Source organism: Budorcas taxicolor, chromosome 1, assembly GCF_023091745.1.
Source record: "Budorcas taxicolor isolate Tak-1 chromosome 1, Takin1.1, whole genome shotgun sequence".
NCBI classification, from domain to species: Eukaryota; Metazoa; Chordata; class Mammalia; order Artiodactyla; family Bovidae; genus Budorcas; species Budorcas taxicolor.
Genome location: NC_068910.1, coordinates 12,525,488 through 12,539,760, shown reverse-complemented (window position 1 = coordinate 12,539,760; position 14,273 = coordinate 12,525,488). Strand labels below are relative to the sequence as shown.

The following is a 14,273-nucleotide window of genomic DNA, read 5'->3' as shown; positions in this document are numbered from 1 at the left end:
ATGGATAAACAGATGTTATAGCTCCATACTGTGGAATAATCTGAACTATAAAGGAATGAGGTATTAATACACACCAGAACATGGATGAAGTCTGAGAACATTATGCTAAATAAAAGAAGCCAGTCATAAAAGAGCACATGTTGTATGATTCCATTTATAGGAACAGGCAAATCTAGAGAGAGGAAAAGTAGATTGGTAGTTGCCTAGGGCTCAGGGGTGGTAAATAAAGAGGTGATTGCTATGGGGTACCAAGTTTCTTTTTGAGATAATAAAAATATTCTCAAATCGATTGTGGTAATCATTGCCCAACTCTTTGAATGTACTGAAGACCAGTGAACGGTGTGTGGCTGTCCCTCGGTGTACACAGGGGATTGGTCCCGGGATCTGCCACGTTCACCAGCATGCAGATGCACATGTCCCGCAGTTGGCCCTCTGTCTCTGCGGTTTTGCATCTGAGGAGCCGGCCAGCCTCAGGTGGTATAGTGCTACAGTGATTACTGTTGCAAAAGGCCCTGTATAAGGAGACCCATGCAGTTCAAACTCGTGTTGTTCAAGGGTCAGCTGTAAGCTAATATTAGCTTAACGTGTATGTAACTTTCCTTTGTCTTTTTATTTTTCTTGACATTTATTTATGGATTTTTTTTTTCTTTGTACAGTACACAAACAGAGGAAAATTGCAGTGGTTCAACCAGAAAAACAGTAAGTAAGAAAAAATATGTTAAATAGAAGAAGGAAACAAAAATGTTTCTGTTCGTCATCTGTTAAAAAAAAAAAAATGGTACGATCTTCCTCAGCTTAAACTGGGATCATGTCCCAAAAAAGCTAATGTAAGTTGAAAATATCATAAGTTGAAAAATGCATTTTACATCCTTGACCTACCAAACATTGTAGCTTTGCCTAACTTAAACATGCTCAGGACACTTAGATTAGCCTCCAGTGTGGAAGAATCATCCACCACAAGGAACACCCAACTGATATATTGACTGCTGTATTGAAAGCAAAGAACAGAATGGTTGTAAGTGTATTGATTGTTTACCTTGTGATCTCCTGGCTGACTGGTGTGCTGCCCAGGATCATGGATCATCCCGCATAACATGAGCCAGAGAAAAGATCAAAAGTAAAAGTATAGTTTCGGCTGAATGCTTATTGCTCTTGCACCTTCATTAAGTTGAGATATCATAAAGTGAAACCACTGTCAGTCAGAGATCATCTGCAGTTCACTTGTGTTTTGAGAGTCCCACAAGGCAGCCTGTAGTTTGCTGCTCACATAAATGCAAGTTCGTTTGAACGTGCAGTGTCACAGCACTGTCTACATACTGTTGTTTTCCCCTTAGAACATATAAATAGCTTTTAAAACAATTGCCTTTTTAAAAAAGAGTGTGATCAAGGAAGCACTTTTTGGTACAGATTTTGCAGTCTGCCACATTTGCTTTCTTCTTAGATTTGAAGGAAAGTAATTCTCACATTTTACTGACCTTAAGGACTATCTCATTATATTTTGTTGCTTTTTCTTGATGCAGAATACCATCCTCAAGGACTGTCCATGAGGGTCTGAAGAATCAGGAGATGAGCTCCACAGACTCAGGTATAAGTCAGACAATCTTAGGGAAAAGATGACCTTTAATGTCCTGTAGTGGACTTTATCTAAAAATAACTTAAATTTATTGGAGTAGCTTCATAGAGGGATCTCTTAATTGTGATTTTAAAGAGTTACAACTGTCTAAGATATATTCAGTTTACTAATTATCTTTAGGCTAGTATTTCTGTGTGTTTATAATATTTTAGCTATTATTTACTGATCACTTGTCAGTATTAAAGGCTCTGGAGGTCAATATGTTATCCCTGAGTTTCATAAAGAACCTGAGGCTCTCCAGATTGTGCTCTTTTTTAAACTGGGTGGTTGAAAGATAGATGTTTAGTTTTCTTTAAAACCTTTCTATGATATACACACTATATTTTGTCTATATTTTGCAAAAACAAACAGACAACAACACTGAAAAACATTATCCTGTAAGCAATACCTGTTAAATGAGACAGGGCTCCTTGTTGGAGGCCAAGCTGTTGACCAGGACTCCTTGGCTCCCTCTTGCTGGTTGTATGACACGTAGTGCCTTGGCTCTGTGTTTTAGCACACCCTAGGCTTTTGGGTGGTATTCAGTGAATGCCTCAGAAAGAAACCAAAGCACAGAGAGGTCACACAGCTTATAGTAAAAGGGTGAGAAAGGAACTCATATTTCAAGTTCAAAACTTGCACTTTTGTCTCTTCTACCCACTGCCTTTTTGTAACATCATGGAGGATCAGGGTTGTGCATTTCTTTATTTTTGTTGTATTACTGACCATTTTAATGCCCACTAAAACCACAGAATTAAAATATTAATATCTCATGTGATCATAGCCAGAATCTTTTTGCTTTGGGTTTTGTTGTAGGTCAAGTTACCTTGGAAGCAGAGCCTGAGATTGATACTTGGATGTAGGAGTTTCAGGGGAGTGCTTTTGGGAACACTTCTGGGAAGAGTTGAAGGACACAGGACTGGGCAGAGGGAGAAGTTGAGTCACAGTGCGGTTGTAATAGAAGTCCTTCCCAGCCCCACAGGGAGCCCTGGAGCTGGTGGAGCCACTGGGTGTTGCTAGCAGAGGTGTGGTGGCCATGCCCTAGTGTTCCCTCAGTGGCCAGCTATGGAAGTGAGCTCTTCCTCCCTCCCCACCTCACAGAGGGCGGGGCCTTGGGCCAGGTAGCTCTCTCCTCCTGAGGGGTAGTGCTAGACTGAGGGTGATTCCAGCATAGACTCACAACTGAGAGCTGTAAACTGCCAGCATTTCTAGGAGCAGGGTGCATCCCCAGAGGGGACCTGCGTGGCACAGTTCAGATGGAAAAGTGGGCCCCTACATGTGCGAAGAGTGGGTGAATTTCCTGGTGGTCCAGTGGTTAGGACTCCATGCTTTCACTGCTATGGCCCCAGGTTCAATCCTTGGTTGAGGAACTAAGAATCTTGCAAGTCATGCAGCATGGCCTAAGAATAAATTAATTAGAATGTGAACACTCTGTCCTGCTGGGTGCTGTCGGCACTGGGCAGGGGACTTTCCTAGTGGTCCAGTGGCTAAAACTCTGGGCTCCCAATGCAAGGGGCCTGGGTTCAATCCCTGGTCAGTGAACTAGATCCCACATGGTGCAACTAGGAGTTCATGTGTGCAACTTAAAAAAGATCCTGCATTCTGCAACTAAGATGCAGTGCAGCCATATAAACGAATAAATATTTCTAAAAAAACTGGACAGTTTACATACACTTCCTTTAGGTTAACAAGGCTGTCTTCATCAGAAGAGCTTCTCTTTGCGTTGTCTGAAAGTAGATGTTATAGTGTTTTTGAATTTTTTTTTTATATTTAGTAGCTGAATTGCCAATATGAGGGGTTAAAAAAACATTATATTGGAGTACAGTATTCATACAAAAAATAGTTGAAGAGAGGGTTCTCTAGGCCCAGTTACACCGCACAATACCTGAAGGATATAGAGATGGGATCGCAGCATGCTTTTAGCCCTCTGTAGAATCCCAGTGATGGGAGGGCTCCTGCATCATCAGAGGCTGCCAGTGTACTGATGCTAAGTCACTTCAGTCGTGTCCGACTCTGTGCGACCCCATAGACGGCAGCCCACCACGCTCCCCCGTCCCTGGGATAGTTCAGTGGTTTTAAGGGACAAACCGTAGTTCTGGATATTCACCGTCACAGTTTAGAAATATTCTAGAACTGATTATTGAGTAATTGGTCTTCAGAAATTATCATGAGTTCTCAAAAGTAAATCCTCCACTTCCTGTAGTGATAGAAGCACGGGGCTCTGGAACAATGTTGCACTAACCAGGAATTAATCTGCAGTAAATCAGGATATTCAATTTCAGCAGAGTGATAGCCCTATAATAGACTTTTTGTTAAGTATAAGGTATTTCACACTCAGACTGTATGTTAAGCTTCAAAATAAGTCCTGACTTTATATAATAGTGGATATACTGGTTTTTTCTTCAATAATCTTGGTTTAGAAGCGTAGGGTAGGATTCTGTTCTGAATATTTGTTTTTCTTCATTTCTCAGTTATGATTAATGGAAAATATTGCTGTCCAAAGATATACTTCAACCACCGTTGCTTCTCAGGGCCATATCTTAACAAAGGAAGGATCGCTGAGCTGCCTCAGTGTGTGGGACCCGGGAACTGTGTCCTGGTCCTCAGAGAGGTAAGGTTCCTGCCTAGAGTATAAGCACTTAAGAAATTTCACAGCTGTCTCATAGACTCATTCAGACAAGGATCAGCATGCCAGAGATGTGACGCCTCCAGGAGGCTTTATCAAAAGTGACTCCCTTTTCTCATGTCTTGAACAATGAACCAGGCACGTGAATATTCTTTGCTCCATAGGGAACATTCAGTTGGGCAGTTCTTTGCGTGGCAGTTCATCTCTGTCACTGTAGAAAAGTCTTCTGTCAGAGCCCACATGGTCCTCATGAGTGACCACGAGAGGAGTCTAAGCCTGAGAGGCTGTGTGGTGTTAACCTGGGACCATGACAGAGCTACATACATACCTGCTGGGCTTGCGCTTCCCCACCAGGGTGCCGCACTCCGGGCAACAGATGTGAGGTTATCAAGCCTTTTCAGGCTTCAGGGTGGTGAGGCTGCATCTGGAGAGGCTGAAGCTTCTGTGTGTCCCATGACTGGTAAAGGATTGGGAAGCATATGTTAAGAGTAATTCTTGGTTTGTTGCGCCTATTCCTTCCTGACCATAATGTTTAGAATATTTAAGAGGGTCTCATTACTGTCTTATTTGCAACTGTGGTCAACGGTCATATCTTCAGTATTATTATTTTGTTAATGCTTATTAATTAATATGACTAGACTTAATCACCTAGGTGACATTCTAGGGGATAGGAAGGTTCTAATGGTCTGCTTTGCTTTTTCCCAACCCAAATTTCTGCCTTAAAAATGGAGCACAGGTCCTTACTTTACTGATCAATGCAGCCTATAAACCCAGCCGTGTCCTTCGGGAGCTGCAGCTGGACAAAGACTCTGTGTGGCATGGATGTGGGGAGGTCCTCAAGGCCAAGTGAGTAGGCGCCTCCGCCCTTTTTTCTCACTCATCCTTAACGGGTGCTTCCATGGAAAAGGTTAGGGTGCTTCTGTTCCCTGGGGTAGTCTGTCCTCAGCTCTCTGTGGTGAAGGACCAGCTTTGTTTTCTTTTTTAAGTTGACATCCTATTGTGAGCCAATACTATTATAAAATATAGTAAAAATGAGTTACAGGAGGTACGGAACTCAGAAGATATAAAATGCAAGAATAGCTTTTTTGTTATCAGATTTAAGAGCCATAAAATTACTTTGGCAAGTTACTGTGAAAGCTTGTAAACATTTGCTTTTGTTTTCTGACCTGATCTTGTCGTGGACGAGGTGGGGGGCAGTTGGCTGGTTTTATTGGTCTGTGGCTCATACCCGTGTATCACTGCTTCAGGATCAAGGAAGACTCAGTAAGAGTCACTGTTTTTCTAGTAGTTAGTGTAGAAGTTATTATTTGAAGACCTGAAACTTAGAAACAGAAAGCAGGAACTTTATTTTGCTAATTTAAAAAACTCAGCTTTTAGCTGTCACAGCTTACTAGATTATAAATTTGATTTAAGTACAATATAAATTCCTCATTGTTTTCAGAATCCTTTAACTGTAAGGGACATACAATACTCTTAAGAAGCAAAAATATTTTTCAGGTCTGTTAATATACTTGATTTTTCTCTGTGGAATCACTAGCCCAATATATTTGGTGTCTGATGTCTTCCAATGGCAGATACAAAGGAAAGAGCTATCGAGCTACTGTCGAGATAGTGAAAACAGCAGATCGGGTGACTGAATTCTGCCGGCAAACCTGTATCAAACTGGAGTGCTGTCCTAACCTCTTCGGTCCACGAATGGTTCTGGATAAGTGTTCTGAGAACTGCTCTGTTCTTACAAAGACTAAGTATAGTGAGTCAACTTTTTCAAATTTGTTCACTAATAGTAGCTGACTATACCTCATCTCCCGCAAACTTTTAATTTTGCAGATATTCAGATATAGCTGAGGAACACAAACTTCCTGTATAAAGGGCCAGATAATATTTTAGGCTATATTTTGCATATTTTAATATGACTAAACTTAAATCATCTAGGTGACATTGTAGGGGATAGCAAAGTTCTAATGTTCTACTTGTCTCCTTCCCAACCCAAATTTCTACTTTAAAAATGGAGCTCAGGTCCTCACTTTACTGATCAGTGCAGCCTATAAACCCAGTCATGTCCTTCGGGAGCTGCAGCTGGACAGACTCTGTGTGGCATGGATGTGGGGAAGAATATGCTTTTGCATATTCTTTTTCTGTTTTATTTTCAGTTTTTAAAAGAACACTTTTAGAAATGTAAACCAAAACAGGCCATGGCCACATGTGGACTATGGGCCTTAGTTTGCCAACTTTTATGTACAAACGGTGTATAAGTTAGCTTTTGCCTTTAAGAGGATATATAATCTGTTTTTACGGTCTGTAACTATTTATGTGTCCACTGTGTGCCCCGACTGTTCCAGCTCTGGGATACAAATGTAAAGAAAAAAATTCCTTCTCATTGAGTTTACATCTTAATGTGGGAGACAGATAGTAAACAAGTGAAAAAACAGAAGTACTGTGGACAAAAATGGAGCAAAGTAGGAGAGTAAGGAAGGCTAACATTCGGGTGTTGTTTATACCGGTGGCCAAGGAAGGCTTCCTGACAGGTAACAACCTGAAGGAAGCAGCCCAGCCGTGCAGACTTGGAGGGAAGAGGCAGGAGCGTGTTGCAACAACACCTGCTACCTCTCATGCTTATCTTTTCCCTGTGAAGCTGCAAAAAGAAAAAATCATACAGAATGAAAAATTTTAAATATTTATTTATTTTGCTGCATGGGATCTTAGTTGTGGCACACAGGATCTTTAGTTGTAGCATGTGGGATCTAGTTCTCTGACCAGAGATCGAACCCAGGCCCCCTGCATTGGGAGCTCTGTGTCTTAGCCACTGGACCACCAGGGAGGTCCCCAAAATGAAGATCTTAATTTGGAGTCTTGTCAAGGCATTGTTACCCAGAGACAAAATTCTGATCCTACTTTTCTTTAAATCCTACAAGCCCTGGAATACATAGGAGAATTAATGTAGAGGTGGATTTTACCCTTTTAAACTTGAAGATTTCTCTTATGGCACTGTAATTTTGTGTGTCTTTAATTTTATCATGTGGGCAAATCACCTAAGGATCTTGGTGAAGTGGAAATTCTGATTCTTCAGGGTGTATCTGGGGCCTAAGTGTCTGCATTTCCAACAAGATCCCAGATGCTGGTGATGCTGCTTATCCAAGGTCCATATTTAGCATGACAGGTTTTCTAATCAGTATATGAATCACAAAATCATATGAGAGTCTCACCTTCTTGTTTCCACTTACATTTATTGAAATGTAAACTTCTTAAGAGCAGGATTTGTCTAGCTTATTATTATTGTGTCAGATTCAGCACTTAGTTAGGCAGATTGCAATGATTAGGAGCTAAGTGAAAAGTACTGTTCATATAAGCACATGTTTTAAGCACACCAATTTGAGCCTTTGGTATTATTTGGATTATGTTACACTTTTTGTGTGAATTTATTTTTCACAATGAGATAATTGAAATTAGCCTAGATTTTAGGAGTCTTTATAATTTTTTCCAATTAGTAATTTAAGTAATATCAAATGGATTTATATTCTTTAGTATTCATTTTAAAAATTACATTATATTTTGATATTACTTTAATGTATAGCTCAGAGTTAAACTATATATGTGTTATTTTTTGAAGTATTTATATATTCTATAATTTATATGAAAATACAGAGGACCTAAAAATAGTCATAACAATTCTGACAAAGAATAAAGTTGGAGGACTTACTCTGTCTGACTTCAAGTTTTACCATAAACTATGGAAATCAAGAGTGTAGTATTGATGAAAGAATAGTCAAATCGAGTGATGGGACAGAATAGAGGGTCCAGAAAGAGACAAACATGTAGCTACAAGATTTTCAACAAAAATGACTAATGGGAAAGGAATTTCTTTCAACAAATGGCACTGGTACAATTGGACATCCAAATTGAAAAGGCAGAAACAAAACTTGGCTCCACCTCACTATAGACAAAAATTGAATCAAGGTGTGTCATAGACCTCTTGTAAAACTAAAACTATAAAGCTTCTAGAAGAAAACAAGAAAAGTACCTCAAGATTTTGAGCTAGGTAAAAGTTGCTTAGAGAGGACGCAGAATTCACTAACTAACCTGAAGGAAAAACTAACACATTTCAACACTACAAAGTTAAAACTTTTGCTCTTTTAATGATAGTATTTATAAAAAGGAAAAGACAGTACACAGTCTTGGCGAAAAGATCTCATTTATTTGTTTGTTTTGGCATCCCTGACTGGCACAGAGGAGAAAAGGTTCTTAGTACGCATATCCAACAAAGAACTTGTCTCCAGAATATATTAAAAACTCACAACTCACTAAAAAGAGAAGTTTTGAAACTGGAGAAAGCTGGTAGTTGTACAACATTGTGACTACATTAATAGCACTCGATTGTACGTATTTATATGTTTAGTTGTCATATGATTTTATCTCAATTTAAAAATAAGATAAATAAAAAGAGGAATTAATTGGAAATTAGATAGTGGTGATGAATTTATCTGTGTCTAAAAACCACTGAATATGTACACTTACAAATGATGGGTTTTATGTTATGTGAATTATATCTCAATTTTTAAAAAATGAAATAAGCAGAGAAAACTGTTTTAAAAAGTGAATAAAAGACTTTAATAGGCACTTCACCAAAAACGTGGCCAAAAGCACATGAAAATGTGCCCAGTAGCATTAGTTGTCAGGGAAATGCAGGTTTAAACTATGATGAGAAATTACTATGTATCCACTGGATTGGCTGAAATGAAAAAAGACTGACAATCCCACACATTGGCAGCATGAACTGAGCAGCAGCGGTGAACCAAGCAGCAGCTCGATCTCTCGTACGTTGCTGGTAGGAGTGTAAAATTATATAACCGTCTTGGAAAACTTGCCAGTTTCTTCTGTGTCTACCATATGATCCAGCAATTCCATTCGTAGGTATTGACCCAAGGAAAATGAAAACATGCCCACTAAAAGCCTTGTACAAGAATGTTCACTGCAACCTAATAATTGCCAAAACTTGGAAACAGCCAGGTGCCTGTTGGCAGGAGAATAGATAAGCCAGTACATTCATACAATAGCATGCTATTGATCAATATGAAGAAATGAACGTCTCACACATACAACATAAATGAAACTCAGAAACATTCTGCTGAGTGAAAAGGAGCCTTGTTGGAAAAAGTACTTACTGAATGATTCCTTAGATGAGGCAAAACTAACCTATAGTGACAGAAATTAGAATAATGGTTACTTCTGGTGAGGGGGACTGATGAGGGAGTGTGACACTGGGAACTGTCTCCATTGATGGGGATATTTTATATCTTGATAGGATTATCTAGGTTTATGCATTTGACAGTTACTAATTGAACTGTACATTCAGAATCTACACAGTTAAGATTATTCCATTATATGAAATTTAACCTTAAATACTCTGTATCCATTTTGTGTTATGATAGTGGAATCTCTTGTGGTTTGAGGTACACAAAAATAATGAAACTACTTCATTTTTCTTTGTCATACACATTTAGCACACTACTACGGAAAGAAGAAAAATAAAAGAATTGGGAGACCACCTGGTGGGCATAGTAACTTAGCATGTGCCCTGAAAAAAGCGAGTAAGAGGAGAAAGAGGCGAAAAAATGTTTTTGTGCATAAGAAGAAACGCTCGTCTGCGTCTGTTGATAATACACCAGCAGGCTCTCCCCAGGTACGAGATCTGTGATGTACCAGTAATGTCTTTAAGCCAAGAGATCCCTGCTTTACAATTCAAACAGAAAGAATATCTGCAGGTCTTTTTAAAATTCAAATCTCTAGCCAATGGAAGATGGTTTTGTGGTCCAGGAACTGATTTGTGTGGAATTTCAGTGACACATCTCCTCTTGTCCTCTAGGGAAGTGGGGGTGAAGATGAGGAGGACCCAGATGAAGGAGATGACGATTCCCTAAGTGAAGGTAGTACATCTGAGCAGCAGGATGAGCTCCAGGAAGAGTCAGAAATGTCAGAAAAAAAGTCATGCTCCTCCTCCCCCACCCAAAGTGAGATATCCACATCACTGCCTCCAGACAGACAGAGAAGAAAAAGAGAACTTCGCACTTTTTCATTTTCTGATGATGAGAATAAACCTCCTTCACCAAAGGTACCCGTTTTAAAACTACAGTGTTCTTTTTTCTCCCTTGACAATTTCCCTTGACAATCTAATGGTGAATGATATTGGCATTACACTTATTTCAATATGGCATCAGTTGAATTTCCTGAGTCTCTTTTTAAAAGATCCCAAATTCAGATTTACTTGCATTTCAAGGATTATTTGGAGATCAAATAATAATAATCCTTATCAGGAGGAAAATCCTTCAGAATGACAGCTTATTTTAAGTTACAAAAGTTTCATTGGTAGTTTATTAGTAGTCTGTTAGTCGTTTAGTTTAGGGAAAACTGTCTTTTTGATATTTTTCATGATATATATGGTTTTGTAGAAATAAAGTATTTATCTTTTTGGCTCCTGTTAAACCATTTTGTTGGTAGATTGATATATGCATATTATATAACACATACACACATTATGAGAATGGAAGTTGTTAGTGTTTTAAACTTGGATTGCTTTTAAAATACAGTCTGTGAACAGAAGTGGTTAAAAATGATTTCTCCTGATAATTTAGTTAAGCCTTCTCTTATTGGAAATACCAGCCCATTCACTTCTGCACCCTGACAGAGCATGAGCTAAAATAAACCAAGGAACAAATGGGAGATTTTTAAAAACTATTTTCCACTGTTAAATTATCCACATTATTTGTATTGAAACTTTGAGATACATTCTTGTCCATTGATATTTCTTATTATAAAAGACAAACAGTTTCTCAGTGCCTAATGTGTGTGGACCTTTGCATATTTGCTGGAAGAAATCATGTCCTAAAAGCACTTTGAATTCTGCTTTTTAAAGGGTTATGACTTTCTGTAGAGACTTTCTTAGAATGGAGTAGCTCTAACACCATTTGTTTTGCTTTTGTTGTGGGAAATGAAGGAAATAAGGATTGAAGTTGCTGAAAGGCTTCACCTGGACAGTAACCCCCTGAAGTGGAGTGTGGCAGACGTTGTGCGGTTCATCCGATCCACAGACTGTGCTCCGTTAGCAAGAATATTCCTAGACCAGGTATCACAGAGACCTTTAGTTTTTAGTAATGCGTCTCTTTAGCAAAAGACTATGGATATAATAGCAATAGCACTTTATTTAAAAGTCTTAGGAAAAATACTTCTATCCGAAAATAAAAAAATGATTTCCCTGTTTAGGATAGAAACGTGATAAAAAGTTATTTATCTGACTTCCTTCACAGTTGAAGCAGATTGTTACTACAATCTTATTTTTCCTAAGAGTTTGTTTGCATCCCCCATTAAATAACTTAAAATCAAGCATGCTATACTTAATTATCCTCGTATGCCAAAATAATGACTTGCTTATTAAAAAAAATAATTAACATCTATAATATGTTAGGATCTAACAGAAATAGTCTGTGACCTTAAACAGTGACATAAATTTTGTTTTGATAATTGAGGAGATTCACAACTGAACATCTTTGAAAAGCTTCTCAGGCTTTTATGAATTACAGAGCAGGAAAACATTGTAGTGTATAGGTAATATTTTCTTTCATTCAGATTTAGGAAAGTTCCTCTAAAAAGATGATTCTTTCAACACATTTAGTTGTCAATTATAAGGCTAGTTAGTTTACTGGATTTCTGCAGAACAGAATAGATTCTTACCTGTGGTAAAACTTTTATTATTCATTCTGAAGATTGATTAGTATAGAGGACCATGAGAGGTACTTAGAAGGAAATGTGTGATACTTATTTAAGGAGAAAAGTAATGAAAAGCACAGGGACCCTGATTTTGACAAAACGAAGTGAACCAGGGCTGTCACGGTTGAGCTGCCATTCGTGTGCACATCATAGATAATTTGTATTTTATGCTTTAACAGGAAATTGATGGGCAGGCCCTATTGCTCCTTACTCTTCCCACTGTTCAAGAGTGCATGGACTTAAAACTGGGCCCTGCTATCAAACTTTGCCATCACATAGAGAGGATCAAGTTCGCTTTTTATGAACAGTTTGCCAACTGAGAAGGACAACCAAAGTAGGCTGTATCTTTGAAGCACAAATGCAGCAAATCCTTCGCCCTGCTCTACAAGTGGAGCTGAAATAGTCCCAGGGCTCTGGGCCTGCAGGTGTTGGCTTGCTCTCTTTGCACTTTCAGGGAAGGAGGACCCACACCGAGGAAGCAAAAACTGCACAAAAGTGGCTCTCCTGCCAGTGAAAATGTGGGCATCTCTTGTTCATCAGATTGCAGTTTAAAAAAAAATAAAGATTGTGAAGAAAAGACTCATATGAGAAGAATAAGCATTTCCACTGGTGTGGCCTGGAAACGAAGAATAATCGAGGCTGCTGGCAAGCACCCTTTTGATTTTCTTTTTGTTCTCTCTGTTCCTTCCCATTGTAGTTGGAACTTTGTTCTCTGCTTTCTCTTTCTTGGGAAGAGAGGATATAGCTTTAAGTCAGCACTGATTTGGGACTGTGCCTCAGGCACATCAGTGCTTCATTGTCATGTGTTTTAAAGCTTTTTTAAATTAAAACGGTTCATTTTGGGGATGATTATGTGGCTCTAGGGTTTTGAATGTACAGTCACACTTTGATCCATTTAAAATCTATTCTTAGGAGTTCCTTTGTTTACTACCTCTGTTGATAATTGGGCTCGTAGCCCTGTCTGAGGTTTTTTTAATGATGCCATTTTTAAGCTACATGAACACTAAAACTATGACAGAAGTTGGAGGAAAAGACACTGTTTTCTTTCTTAAGAGTAATGTGTGGCACTTACACCAATTCCTTAACTGATCTAAGAACTCTACTGTCATTGTTTTCCATCCTAACCTCGGTTGGGCTACCTGTTTCAAGTAATATCTCAAAGACTGTTGCTGTTTTAAGTTGAATTGCTCTCTCTCCACTAGTTCTCAGAGGGACTTCCATAGCTTTTATTTTGTGTTTACTTTTCTCTACAGTTATTTGTCCAACTTCCATTTTGAGAGTCCTTATTTTGGGTAAAAATCAGTAGGTGTTTCCTGGACCCACAGTAAAGCCCATTTCCCCATTTTTCTCAGTGTCTCTAGACAGATAGTATAGATGCACAAAAGAGAAAATACATTTTGGGGGAGGGGGGAAGTGATGCAGAGCATCAAGTTTCTGTCACAGTATGTCCTTAGTGGCCGGATAAAGATTGAGAGATGGTTAAGGATTCTAGAAACATCTTTGACTAGTCACATTTACATTTTCTTTTATTGAACCTTTAAATTGAATGTATTCTACAGTCAGTTCCCACTCAAAAACTCAGTTTCCTTTTAACTGTTTCTTTTGACCCAGCTCAACTTGACATTAAACAGAAAAATTTTCACTTATGATTGCACTGGCTGTTGGCTGTTATAGAAGAATAGCATTTACTGTACTGTTTCTGCCATGAGGAATGAGGAAAGATACATACATAGGTTGCTTCTTTTAAATGGTTTGCTTTGCTGAATGGTTTTTCTTTTTTTTTAAGTATCCTAGTTACCTACAAATTTATAACCTAATCATTCCTCTTCAAGATTTGAAAATGTTTTAAAACTACGAAGTGGGTAAATTCTAAACAGTTATACAAATATAAGGTAATTTTGTTACAAATTTAAACTGATTGTGATTTTTTTCCTTCTCTTCCCTGGTGTTCCACCTTTTTTTTTGGACCTTGGCAAACATTTTGTAGTCTGACTCTTCTCTTTATTGGATAATTTATGAACCACTTTAGTTCAAGCCCTCCAACCAAACCCTTTATTAAAGCATCAACTCTTTGCTTAGGTTACTACCAGATATACCTGGAAAGAAGATTTAAGTAAAATTAATCTGTTTGAATGTATTGAGAGATCCAGTTTTTAAAGTTTTGATTGATTCTGTGCCACTGCAAGAGACATATGTAGGATGCTTGGGAACAATTAGTCTTAAGTAGATCAAGTTTGGGGAGCAGGTATCTTGCCTAATAATGTTTTCTGAGAGCAC

General features: G+C 38.5%; 1 protein-coding gene across 5 annotated transcripts in view; it reads left to right on the top strand.

Annotated features, from left to right (window-relative positions):
• The window catches only part of SFMBT1 (Scm like with four mbt domains 1), a 111,441-nt gene extending 97,389 nt beyond the window's left edge, over window positions 1-14,052 (top strand). For all 5 annotated transcript variants that reach the window (XM_052652189.1, XM_052652145.1, XM_052652032.1 and 2 more), the window contains 9 exons: window positions 657-699; window positions 1,521-1,585; window positions 4,084-4,223; window positions 4,975-5,084; window positions 5,813-5,988; window positions 9,737-9,915; window positions 10,099-10,344; window positions 11,227-11,355; window positions 12,176-14,052. In XM_052652189.1, coding sequence (XP_052508149.1) covers window positions 657-699; window positions 1,521-1,585; window positions 4,084-4,223; window positions 4,975-5,084; window positions 5,813-5,988; window positions 9,737-9,915; window positions 10,099-10,344; window positions 11,227-11,355; window positions 12,176-12,316 — 1,229 coding nt within the window. In that variant the 3' untranslated portion in view covers window positions 12,317-14,052. The remainder of the gene's footprint in view (window positions 1-656; window positions 700-1,520; window positions 1,586-4,083; window positions 4,224-4,974; window positions 5,085-5,812; window positions 5,989-9,736; window positions 9,916-10,098; window positions 10,345-11,226; window positions 11,356-12,175) is intronic.
• The last annotated feature ends 221 nt before the right edge of the window (window positions 14,053-14,273 follow it).